We start from the raw sequence: 13,258 nt of genomic DNA on the forward strand, positions 1-13,258 counted from the left end.
TTACCCGTCGAGGATGTGTGTGTGGTGGCATGGACAACGCTGCCGATGTCCCCGAGCACCCGCCTGTTTCCTCCTACCTTCTGCTTCCATGTCGGGCCTGCGACACCTGCACATCACGAACGAGAAACACGAGTAAAAGAACTACATGAACCCCTTATGAACGATTTAGCAATGAACACAAAATTCTAGTATTTAGACATGAGAATACCTTGTACAGAATTTAAAAGTCATTAAAAATGTTACCTCTGGTTTGGGTATCCTGCAAATAAAACAGAGATAATAAATTCCTTATAGCTAATATGGTGAACATAGCAAATTGATTACCCCGGGTTTGATTCCATGCGCTCTAGCCAAAATAGATCAAATCAGCAAGATATCTTATGCTATGAATGGTGAAAGTGGTCGCTCATGTTCATCTCGACTGCAGAAATCCTGTGCCCTTAGCGGACGTTGTACTCCTCGGCAGTGGCCACTATCAGCGAGCGGCGGCGGCCAAGGCGAAGGGATCCATGCAGATCATGAGCAACCGTCCATGCGCGGCTGTGGCAGACCAGAGCACGAGTGGGAGGCGGCGGATTCCACCATGGAAGGCTAAGGAGTGGCAGGGGTAGAGGTGGATGCAGGAGGGAGGGAAGAGAAAGGGCCGGTGCTATGGACCGCGGGAGGGGAGGACGTGCCAGTGACGAGGGAAGCGAAGGGCGGAGCGGCGGGAGGCCTGGCGGGTTGATGAGATCCCGTGCAGCAGCTCGCAACAAACCCTAGCTGGCGCGAGGAGAGAGATGGGATGTTCGGATCAAAGAGAGGACGAGAGAAAACCGGCGTGGTAAGAAAAATTGATGAGGAAAGGACATCATACAAGTGGGGAAGGATGAGACGCAAATAAATCGGACGGAAATAACCGTAAAGTGAAAGCTACCAAGTCCTCCTTTAAAAGTAGAGATCACGTATTCACTTGGAGGAAAGATGAAGGGGTAGGTGATGCGCCCGCGGTGATGCGCTCATCATGTTGCTTCCTATTTACGAAAACATTACCTATGTTTATCAAGCGTTACAGGGGATAGGGGATATGCACAAACATGTTCCTAAATTAATTAAAAAAACATGTTTCTAAATTGTGACACAGATCGATGGTCCAGAATCTACGTGTCACAAAACTCCTTCACACAGGGAAGATTTTCGAGAGGTGTATCTCTTGCAGCGCAGCGGGCCAGCGGCAGAGAAGCCGAAGCCCAGTGAGCCGTGTTGTCGTGGAGTGTCGCGTGCGCCTTCTCTTTTGCTTTGCCTTCCTTTTCTCCCACCCCGAGGGGAAATGCATTTTTAAAAACAGGGTAATCCCACCTCGCCTCGGCGCTCCCCAAGCCCCGCAGCATCGCGTACGCGTGCGTATACCGTATGTATCTACAGTGAGGCGGCGCGGGGCAAGGGTTTCGTCTCCGGCGGCGGCGGCGGAGGAGGAGGCTAGATCTGGGAGGGATGGGGAACAGAATAGGAGGGAGGAGGAAGGCCGGGGTGGAGGAGCGGTACACGAGGCCGCAGGGGCTGTACGAGCACAGGGATATCGACCAGAAGAAGCTACGCAAGTTGATCCTCGAGGCCAAGCTCGCGCCCTGCTACCCGGGGGCTGACGACGCCGCGGGGGGTGACCTGGAGGAGTGCCCCATCTGCTTCCTGGTAACAGATCTTTATCCTCTCCCCAGTCTCTCCCCTACCCGCAAATTCCAGATGTTGGTGGTTGCTTGAGTGCCCCGCCTGGTCACGGTGGCTTGCATCTCATTGGGATGGACGTTTGATGCGTCACTGCGTATTGCTTAGGTCCATTAATAGTAGTTGCATTTGTTCTGCCGTAGAGTGCCGCTGCCGTGAGCCCGTCAGGGAGGAGGTGCATGAGTATTCACGTGATTGTACTCAATGCCTTCTAATTTATGTCTTTGAATCTTACAATTTCACTCAACCTAGGCACGATTTAATTGTAATTTTCGTCATTAAGTAACACAATTCGTTAACACATTTTCTTTGCAAAACGTAGTAGCACTTGTGCTAGGTGCCTGTGTTTGCATCAGCCACTCTGTCTTGAGAGTTTGTATCTTGGAATCCTTCACGCGCTCAGCACCCATGTGCATGATTCTCCTTTTCGGACACCAGGAAGAGCATGTCCTCTAGTACCCCTTGGTAAATGGCCGCCAACGCCATTTGATCCTTCTTCCCCTCTATGGGTACCTTAGGATCTTTTGGCTCAACACAAAGCAGCACTCCAAACTCCATCTTGATGGACCATGCCAAGTAGCTGCTCTTTGTGAGCATAGGATATCTAAGGGAAATAATCTTTCCTTTAAACATATCTCACTCAAGCTAAGACACAGGGCCCGGATACCAATTGTTAGAATCACTAGCTCTCTAGCTGCTGCCCAGGACTCTCTCTAAAGAGATGTGCTTCACACCCACGTACACAAAGAGCTTACCACTAGTAGGAAGCTTTGTTTGATATCTCAAGTACTACAAGCTTCATTGTACATATGGGGTGCCTGCTTCTTATGTAGGCTGTAGGGGAGTTCTACAATAGCTGACCTGCTACAGTAGCCGACCTACACAGCTCAGCCTAGCTTTGTGCCCTGGAAACTACAGCTAGCTATTACAGCTCACCTTATCTTGTCTTCCTTAACTACTATATAAGTCACCTAAGACCAAAATACCTATAAGGGCTCCTAGTCTGCGACTACAGGACACAAGGATTATCCTAATACATTTTTCCATACTCAAATTGACTTGTTCTACCATTCATGCATCTCTTTGGTATATGACAAGACTAACTCTTAACGCTAGTGGGAAGGAGTATAATTTGACTAATTCAGAAAGAAATGATTGACTAATTGGTCCGAGATATTGCACCTTCGATTGAAATCTTTATAGACTCTAGAGAGTTCTTGTGGTGAAACTGTTCATTATGTTGAATCTTTTGGTACTAGAAGTGCTCTTGACCGGCTTGTGTAAAGTGCCTGATTCTGGTGAATGGGTTTAGCCGTTGCTTCAGTTTCCAGGATACTTTGGATAGTTCTATCTTGCTTGAAAACTGAAAACGGTATCGACTTTGCGTGCATTTATGTGTCACCAAGTACATGTTTAATGCTACTATAGTTTAATCGTTACTGCAATTAGTGTTACTACAATTGGATTGTTACTGCAATTCTGTTACATTTTATCATTATCTCAAAATTTCTAGATGAATTTTTCGAATGCAAAGATGGACATTATATTATAGGAGTTTCTGTTATTTAGCACTTCTACCATGTCCTGAGTTTTTTAACCTGTTAATAAGATTCTGCCAATTTGGGAACCACTGTAATTTTCCCTGTCCTAAAAAATGCATGTTTTTTTCCTTAATTGTAGTACTACCCAAGCCTTAACCGATCAAAATGTTGCTCGAAAGGGATATGTACAGGTAATGTATCTGTCCTACTAGCTACTACCAATGATTGTGTGTTACTTGTTAGGTGCAAATTTCCTTACATGTCTTGTTTGGTATTTTTGCAGAGTGCTTTCTTCAAATGAAGCCAACTCATACTGCTCGACCTACACAGTATCCTTCATACCATCTCTGTTCTTGTTTCAAATATCCTGTATTGGTAAGTAATGTATGGGCCTTCTCAATTCTCACGATAACACTTAACCAATAAAGATGCCCATTCTGCAAAACCCCCAACTATGCTGTGGAGTATCGTGGTGTAAAGACAAAGGAGGAAAGGAGCATAGAGCAATTTGTAAGTCTTATTCCCTAATGTGTTTGTTTTTGTGTTGATATTAGAAAGCCAAATTCATTTACTTTATCTTGTATAAATTTTGTTACAGGAAGAACAGAAAGTCATTGAAGCACAGATGAGGATGCGCCAGCAAGCACTTCAAGACGAAGAGGATAAGATGAAAAGAAAACAGAGTAGGTGCTCTTCTAGCAGAACAATCGCTCCAACAACAGAAGTGGAGTATCGAGATATTTGCAGCACATCCTATTCAGGTCTGCACTAGATACAACAAATTTACACATTTAATAATGTCAATTTTTCTGTAGCTTAATCTGATAACTTACAATTTACTATGTTCGTTGCAGTGCCATCGTACCAATGTACCGAGCAAGAAACTGAATGTTGTTCATCTGAGCCTTCATGTTCTGCTCAGGCTAACATGCGGTCTTTCCATTCTAGGCATACTCGGTATGTTGTTTTATGTTTTATGTTCCATCATACTTTACCGAAGCTCATATTGTTGGACGAATTCATTTTAACAAGAAAATCCATATGCCATTCATACCAACTGTTCCAAAAGGCTATATACTACACATCAGATGACAGCTACTCTAAAAGCAGGGAGTATCTGAAGCATAAAGTACTAGCCATTGGATTACATGTAGATAACAATGACTGACCATTGAATCAAATATAGATGGCAGGCCTACCACCAAGAGCTGCTGGACTTCTGACCCTGAATGTCTTCACTTTACACTTGCATTCTGCATTCCAATCGTTTGTGTAATCCACCCTGGTCTACACCATTCAAGTTAACATAGCACTAGAGTTACTGTAAGGTTGGCTCCTACTGGATACGGAGCTTTATTCTATGATCATTACAAAATGATTTAGTTTATTAAAAATCACAAGTGGAGTTTATAGTTATTTCCTGTCTAAATTGAATGTTCTTTAGTTAGTCAATGGCTCAATGCGGGAAAGAATACTTGTATTTTGATCATGCTTTGAGTGTGCCAACCCAACTTGGCTAATATCTACAATGAACACCATATACTGACCTTCTCTATGAATGTGGTGGAATAATTGGTACAAAGCAATCATTTCGAACAATTCTGTACAATTTTGTTCGAGGGGAACGATCTTAAGAAGGAATTAGTTTTTTAAGTCATTTTCTGTTCAGATTGAATGCTCTGTAGTTGGCCTATGCAGGAAAACAATGAGTGTGCCGACCCCAGTTGAGCTAACGGCTACACATCAACACTGTATTCTTACCTTCCCTATGAGTGCAATAAAATAATTGGTCTTCAACCCAAGGGTGAAAACCAGACAGGTTGGCCTTTGCGGCAAAACAATGTTTATATGTTGGTCGTTGGGTGTGCCAAACCTTGTTGACCTAACCGCTACACCTTAAACTATATTTGTACCTTCTCTATGTAAAGGAATAATTGATCTTCAACCCAAGGGTGAACGCCAGGCAGTTTTGGTTATTAATTTAGCACAAAAATTCTCTACGCACTTGTAAAAGGAGCGACCTTCTCTTTTTGGGGACTTTCTTGCACATTACAACACTAGAGAGTTCAGACCTGAAAGTTTCAAATACTGACAGATTGCATAGACCAGTAGCATCTCTTTGGGTAATGTGTCATGTTGGATTGATGGCTAAACTGGTAGGATGCTCATCATTACACCAAGCTTGTGGTTCATTGTGGAAGTCCTATCGGTCCAAAACAGAAATGGTAACGGAAGGATCAACTACTGACATAACCCTAATTACTGAAAAGTAGATAAAAGTAAATGTCAATATTCTTCTCTGTTTTATTGAGAGGGGCAGCCCCTTTATATAGTAGACAAGACTTGACCAACAAGCCGGTAAATCTATTCAAACTCTAATACAATCTCTAAACTGGCTGGACTCTTTCCTAACAGAGTTGCTTCATCAACTAGGGCTCGGGATAAGACTCCATGTTTTGATGGGCTGGCCCACACAACATCTCTCCCATCCTTGAAGAACAGCTTGTCTGCAAGCTGTTGGTTATCAATTACCTCCCAGGGGACCTTGGGTGTTACTAGTTGTGGAGTTATCTTGGTCGTAGTGATCAGCCTCGATGAAGCGAAGTTGCGCGCACAGGTGATCCCGAACATAAATCTCGTCACAGTTGAAGCAAAGGCCTTGAGGACGGCGTTCTGCTAACTCAACTGGAGTGAGGCGCTGAACCTGCCGTGGCGGGGCTGGCTCTGGAGTGGTCCACAACAGAACATGTGCTAGTGGTGCTGGCGGGAAAGGTATTGTAGCTGTGTTGACTGCAGGAAGATCGGAGGGGCAGGAAGGGTCTTGTAGGCCCAGAAGACTGGTGTGATGACGCTGTTGGAGGGTAAGACCGCTGCTCATAGGCCTTGGCGATGAAGATGGGGATGTGGAGGTCAGATGGCCGTTGAAGCTCGACGTCAATGCGAAGACCACCGGGCAGCCCTGTTGTGTGCAGAAACCGTTGTTGGGACGGTGTTAATGGCTCATTGTTGCGACACATAGCGCTAGAAACCTGCTGGTGTAGTCTGTGACCGAGGAAGTGAACAGCAGACACACAAACACACCCAAGGCATTTGCGTGAAGTGACGGCACAAACTGAACGTGGCAAGCCTCCTTGGACCACTTCCATGTCGGCATGCCGAAATCGCCTTGTGCTGTAAGTACCAGAATTAAGCGTCATTTGGTGAGGTGGTAGGCTGCAGTGCGCTGTCCACAAAAAACTGCTCGCACCTATTGAGCCAACCAAGAGGGTCGACCAAGCCATCATATATTGGGAATTCAAGGTTGTGGAAGCGGGGCACGATGGAACTCGAATCAGAGCCGAGGTGATGGTTAGGCAGGGTTAGAAGGGAGGTGAAGGGCGGGTGGTTCCATAGATGGGTTGTGGAGGGGGGCATGGCCATAACGCCGTATGAAATCGGTTGGCAAGTGGAGACGTGAAGGTGGTAGAGGCGGCGGCGAAAATCTGCGGCTGCTGCTGCTGATGGTTGGGTTGCTTCTGCTGATAGGTGGGTGAAAAATTGGTGTGGGATTTGGGCTGCAGAGTGGGAGTGCCAAGTGGCCCAGATTGATGTTAGGGGGTGGCTGTGGCAAGTAAGGAGATGGCTGGAGGTGGTAAAAGGGTGTTGACGGCTGAGGTGGTTGGCAGCGGTTGGCACAGGGTTGTGTTGCAAGGGGAAGTAGAAGGTGGAAAGCAGGAAAGTGAATGGGTAGTGGGGGTGGGCAATCTGCTTGACGGGTGGAGGTCTGCCGACGGTGGCGATTCCCTTGCTGGAAAAAGGGATACCGGAGGTTCTGTTGGCGAAGGGAAGCACCAGGGGCGCGTTGTTGCTGGGTAGGAGGGCCTCAAACGGGGAAGTGGCATCATGGGCGGCTGCTGCAGCCGATGGAATTAGTGGTGGTGGGGGCAGGGCCGGCGGCCTTTGCTTGAGCACCGTCAAGCGCTGCATGAGCCCGGTGAGGAGCGCCTAGTCCTCCGCTCGTTGGCGTGTGAAGGTCTCCAATTGCTTTGTGATGATCGTCATCTGCTCCACTGCCTTGATCTCAATTTCTTTGCCCGTGATGGCTCCGATACCAAATTGGAAGGATCTTCTACTGACATAACCCTAATTACTGAAAAGTAGATAAAAGTAAACGACAACATTCTTCCCTGCTCTATTGAGAGGGGTCGGCCCTTTATATAGTAGACAAGACTCGACCAACAAGCCGGTAAATATATTCAAACTCTAATACGATCTCTAAAGTGACTGGAATCTTTCCTAACAAAGTTGCTTCGTCAACTAGGACTCTAATTAAGGGATAAGACTCCACGTTTGATGGGCTGGCCCACATAACAGGTTAACTACTTGTCTGGTGTGTACACTAAAGCCTATCAGTATCTCAGTAATTGGAATTACCTCTTATCCTTGAGCTAGGTTGTCAAGTTGAAGCCTGCTTCAGTTGCTGAAAGGTACAAAATGTGATCAGGATAGGTTTTTTTATGCTACGTACTAGTAAATGACAGGATCTGTTCAGTTCGGACTAAACGAGGGGGTTCTTTTGTAATCGTGGAACTGCAGAAACTGATAGAGTAGGGAGGAAATGCTCGAGCCAGAATAAAGTTGAGGTTCCAAAGAGCATTTGGCCGAATCTTGGTTTTCACCTCTTAAGGTCCTTTATCAGAAGATTGGTGTGCTGTACTGGTAGTTAGTTTATACTTCCACTAGGGCCCTGGTTTGGAGGGTATCATTCCAGCATAAAACTGCAGAATCTTAAGCTTTATTAAATACTACCTCCGTCCCAAAATATAAGACGTTTTTGCAGTTCAAATAGTTCAAATTTGAACTGCAAAAACGTCTTATATTTTGGGCCGGAGGTAGTAGGTTCTGACCGTATGGGTATGACTGGACGGAATTCAAAGACAATTAGACCCCTTTCATGTTGAAACCTAAAACTTCTCATCAGCATCTCATGGAAGCGTTGCTTTTGGAAAAAAGTAAACTAAATAATTCAAAAGCCTTAATCTTTTGGTTGAATATGAGCATGTTTTACTTTGAAATGGAGGTAAAAGATTTACCTTATTCCCTTAATTAGGTGAGAATTTAGTCATGACATGGACAAAGCCAAACAAAGCAGCCAAAAAGAGCCCAACAAGAAAAAACCCTACTTTCGTGGTAGGATGCTCCCTAGATGTGCTCCCTAGAGTCAACAATTGCCGCCTCCTTCTTGTATTAAGCATATATAGCATTATGTGATCATGGTCAAGGTAATCCTTCCTGTAGGTGTGTGACATTATGTAAATTGTCTTTTGATTACAGTGATGATAACATAGACATGAACATAGAGGACATGATGGTTATGGAAGCGATTTGGCGTTCAATTCAGGTAAAGTAAAAGGTTCTTATATGTCCCTTGAATGAACAGTATTTGGTTTGTGCATGATGTACGATTTGAATAATATTATGATGTGACTTGTTGGATCAAATTGTTTTCTATATGAGCTGCGGAAAACATGACGGTTATTTTCTTTGTTCTTACTGTTTTCTCTCTGTCCTTCAAGTTGACAGTAGTTCATTTGTGTTACTGTTCTACAAACAGTATGCTGGCAGTTAATGACGATGTCCCACTTATTTTTGTTATTTCCCTTCTTACAGTATATTTGAAGGTAGGAGTATCAAGACACGATTATTATTGTTGCAGACAATTCCTGCTGAAACATGCATATACTCCCTCTATAAAGAAATCACTTTACAGAGGGAGTAGTTCCTAACTGTGTGCTTGTTAGTTTTTAATGGTTACAAGATTAAGCGAAGAGATTGAGATCAACTGCAAAATAAGGTTATCTTTGCAGGCTTTGCCATCCTGGATCACTCGACGAGAAACAAATAATCTTGATTTTCATAAGAGGCTAGACTGCCTTTAGTTTCCTTAACCTTTTTCAGTTGACCATATGTTCTTAAGTAAAGTTTCACTTTCACACACACTTATTTTCTTTTAGAACTGTTGTGATGGGATTTATCTTTTAAACTGAATATTGATGCGCAATCTACTTGTCGTGACAAATTCTTCGAAGTACTGCCATTACTTTGTATTTTTGTACTCATCCTATAATAAACAAAATAATTTAATTGTCATCTGAGCCTAGACTACCAATGTTTTTTTCAATTAAGCGTATGTTCCAAATTATAGTCTCACCTTTGATCTTGGAAGTTTGATTTTAAATTGTTTTGATTTCATAAAGAAACATAACTTATGTTACAGGACACCATATATTTCCTTCTAGAATTGTTGAGATGCAATTTATCTTCTAAACTGGATGTTGTTCAGATGGGCAATCTAAAATTCGTGTCAAATTCCTTCAAGTAATGCATGTACTTTGATTGTTTGCACGACACCCTGCTGAATTAGGAAAATTCGTGGATCATCTTATAGTACAGAAAAGTTTGAATACGTATATGCTTGTAATATTATGTTGACATTCTCTCTCTTAGCAGGAGCAAGGAAGTATAGGAAATCCTGCTTGTGGGAGCTTTATGCCTTTTGAGCAACCAACGCGTGAGAGGCAGGCATTCGTTGCAGCTCCTCCTCTAGAAATACCCCATCCTGGTGGATTTTCTTGTGCTGTTGCTGCTATGGCTGAGCACCAGCCAGCAAGCATGGATTTCTCTTACATGACTGGTAGTAGTGTGTTCCCAGTCTTTGACATGTTCCGCCGACCGTGCAACATTGCTGGTGGAAGCATGGGTGCTGTGGAGAGTTCACCAGATAGCTGGAGCGGGATAGCGCCAAGTTGCAGCAGAAGGGAAGTGGTAAGAGAGGAAGGAGAGTGCTCAACCGACCACTGGTCAGAGGGTGCAGAGGCCGGGACAAGCTATGCCGGCTCGGACATCGTGGTGGATGCGGGGACAATGCCACCGTTGCCTTTTGCTGACAATTACAGTATGGTTGCAAGCCATTTCCGTCCTGAGAGCATCGAAGAACAAATGATGTATTCCATGGCTGTTTCTTTAGCAGAAGCTCATGGTAGAACGCACACGCAAGGGTTGGCATGGTTGTAACGCGATGATTGTGACGTTTCCTGCCTTCTCTCCCGCACTATCGTTGTTCTGCTCCCCTTCTGCTCTTTTTTGCCACCCCGTGTTCGGCCGTTTTGTTTCTCCTTTTTGCATGTGTTGCATCATGGTTTGATATAGTTCCCGCTATAGCTCTCCATTATTGCTTATATGTTGTAAAATGGAACATGAGGAAGAAATAGAAAAGAGAATGGGTCAGTGTTCTTAATGCCAAAAGAAGGATGCAAAAATGTTTCGGGTTGACCATTGCGAGCTGCAGGTGTATTTTCTATTTTGGGTGACTAATTCCAACTTGCCGTGCAGTTGATGGATGGGGCGATTAAAATGCGCGACTCCAAAACAACCTAGAACAAAATCCTCTCGCCCAACTCGCTGGTTTGATGAAGCCTATTCGCTCCCATTGCCATTACTCCTATGAAGGATGCCCGCCTTCCCATTGGCATTACTCCTATGAAGGATGCGCCGTTACTATAGCGGCAAAGTGCATGCCCGGAGTCTTGAGAAAGATGACCTTATTCCTTGTCGGATTCAGTCTGCGAAGGGATTAAATAAGTTGATACTGAAATGGGAACGCCCATACCCGGGGGTTCAAGTCACTAGACCTGGCTCAGTCCGTCTATAGACTGAAGATGACACTCCAGTGCAAAACTCATGGAATATTGAGCATCTTCATAATGTGAGGCGCGGTTGCCGGGCTGCCAGACAACCTCTTTGGTACAAGTTGGCTGACAAGACACGTAATCCTTTGTATAAAGTCAAGCACAGACCCTGTGCATAGTGAAATAAAGCTAAGTGTTTCATAACTCTTTGTCAAAGTACATATTTACTTATGTATGATGCATGCAATGTTGTACTGCATTCTACCTTGTATGAAATGCTTAACGAGTTGTCAAGGTGATGTGGACATGGCCTCTACATATATGACCAAAAATATTATCCTCATATACAATAATCAGGTGATTTCTATTGATAATTATATAAGTTATTATTTCGTTACTCAGAATAGAAATACAACACATTCTTTTATTATTTGTAGAATAGAAGAATATTTTTACAAGCCTAGTGTGAAAATGACGAGCCGATCATGTGCATGGAACACATACACATGCATGTGCATGCCATGCATGCACCCACCGAACCATGCATCACCACCATCATCATTTGATGTACAAGGACAGACGACACCAGTGCCAAAGCACTTGGATTAGGAATTAGCGACGAACGTGCATACTAGAATATTCGGATGCGCCACGACCTTTGGCTCACAATACGGCCCTGCAACGCTGCGGCCTCTACATGCCGGCCCGTGGATGTACGACCGAAGCAGTCCGGATGGGACACATCGAACCCACTCGGCCGCGTCTGCCTCTAATAAATAGTTATCCTAGATTACATTTTAGACTTGGGTTTTGTTTAGAAAAGTTTAGCTTTAGCTATTTTTATTTGTCTTCGCTCGTAGCGGCTAGTGCGATCGTCAAGATATCCTATCGGAACCCTAAATTTCATCTTATGAGATTTATTCCATCTAGCATATCCGCAATTTCAGATTGCTTGGCTATTATTTTCTTGCATGTTCTTCAATTTGTTTGCAGGAAAAAATCATCCGTGGATAGGTCGATCGCGCCGTTGGCTCGGTCGATAACGTCGTGGAGTTGGTTCAGCGATTGTCGTGGATATCAGTCGTGTACAGTTGATAGCCATGTCGTGAGTGTTGAGTATCGTGATTATTAAAAAAAGGTAGGATAGCGTAGGATATTATTCTACCTTGTCTTGTACTTCAAGATGATCATGTACTCCTATATATATGTCCACGAGGCTCAAGCAATACGATGAACAATAATTTCATCAACCCCTCTCTCCCTTCTAACATGGTATCAGTCTAATCTCGATTCAAACCCTAGCCGTCGCCGCTTCCACACCGCGCCGCCCCCGGGGCGTCGATCTTCATGGTCGCCACCGGGGTCTGCGCCGCCCGTACCTAGGGTTCTTCCGCCGGTCATGTTGATCGGCTGCCCTAGAGAGTCCTTTTCCCGATCTGTTGATTGGGGTTTTTTTCTCTCGCCGATCGATTGATCGGTGTTCTTTTTTGATTCTCTGATCTAAAATTGGCTTGCGTCGCCCGTCGCCGTTCGTCGTCTACATCACACATTTGCTTCATCAACATCTTCAGGATCGGTTGCCACCGGGATTATGCGTGAGGTACGCTGGTACAGCGGCCGCCGACGTGGACCTGCGCCGGTCTCATCCTCAACGCCTCACTCGCGACCACTCACGCGCCTCGCGCGGCATGGTGGCTGCTCGAGCGCCCGCGCTGGTCACCGATTCAGTATGCAAGCTGTGTTCCTTGTTGGGTACGTACATGATGGATTGATGGGTGCTTGTGCATATCCCCGCGTACTTGTACGCACCTTGGCCAGCCACCGTGCACAGCGCGTCCACGTCCGGCTGCACGCGCCTGCTGTGTCCAGCCGTCTGACGCATGCCATCCAGTCTGATCAACCGCATATGTGTGCCTATGTTGAATTCTGTGAAGATCGTCATCAAGTTTATGTATGTCTTCACCGATCGAGCAAGAGCTTACAGTTGCGTCGTCTCTTCGGACCGCAGCGTCGCCGCTCCATGATCCTCACCGCGTCTGCACCGACCTGCGCGCAGCCGCTGCGTCGCCCTTTCAGGCCGTGGTGCCGCGGCCCGCGGTTCACCGCCGCCCCGAGGCCATCCGCTCCAGGCTGTCTCCAGGCTGCACCGACCCTCGCGCTGCCACTGCATCACCCATCGGGCTGTAGCGAGCGTGGCACGCGGTCCGTGCCGCTGCCCTGAGACCGTCCCCATGGTTGCAGCACCTCGCGCGCTGCCGCTGCGTTGCCCCTTCCGGCCGTAGTGTCGCGGCCCGCGGTCAACCGCCGCATCGAGGCCGTCCGCTCCAGGCCGTCCTCGAGGCTGCA

General features: G+C 45.7%; 1 protein-coding gene across 1 annotated transcript; it reads left to right on the forward strand.

Annotated features, from left to right (window-relative positions):
• Positions 1 to 1,201: 1,201 nt before the first annotated feature.
• On the forward strand, positions 1,202 to 10,556 carry LOC109761290 (E3 ubiquitin-protein ligase GW2). The gene is made up of 8 exons (XM_020320087.4): positions 1,202 to 1,671; positions 3,385 to 3,436; positions 3,529 to 3,574; positions 3,674 to 3,755; positions 3,844 to 4,006; positions 4,100 to 4,202; positions 8,559 to 8,625; positions 9,735 to 10,556. The coding sequence occupies exons 1-8, from the start codon at positions 1,474 to 1,476 to the stop codon at positions 10,296 to 10,298; spliced, it is 1,275 nt and encodes a 424-aa protein (XP_020175676.1). The 5' UTR covers positions 1,202 to 1,473; the 3' UTR covers positions 10,299 to 10,556.
• Positions 10,557 to 13,258: the final 2,702 nt, after the last annotated feature.

Source organism: Aegilops tauschii, chromosome 6 (assembly GCF_002575655.3).
Source record: "Aegilops tauschii subsp. strangulata cultivar AL8/78 chromosome 6, Aet v6.0, whole genome shotgun sequence".
NCBI lineage: Eukaryota > Viridiplantae > Streptophyta > Magnoliopsida > Poales > Poaceae > Aegilops > Aegilops tauschii.

Coding starts and splice junctions, on each gene's coding strand:
- LOC109761290 (XM_020320087.4), top strand. CDS start 1,474: ATGGGGAACAGAATAGGAGGGAGGAGGAAGGCCGGGGTGGAGGAGCGG. Junction 3,756..3,843: donor AAAGGAGCATAGAGCAATTT/GTAAGTCTTATT, acceptor ATTTTGTTACAG/GAAGAACAGAAAGTCATTGA. Junction 4,203..8,558: donor TTCCATTCTAGGCATACTCG/GTATGTTGTTTT, acceptor TTTTGATTACAG/TGATGATAACATAGACATGA.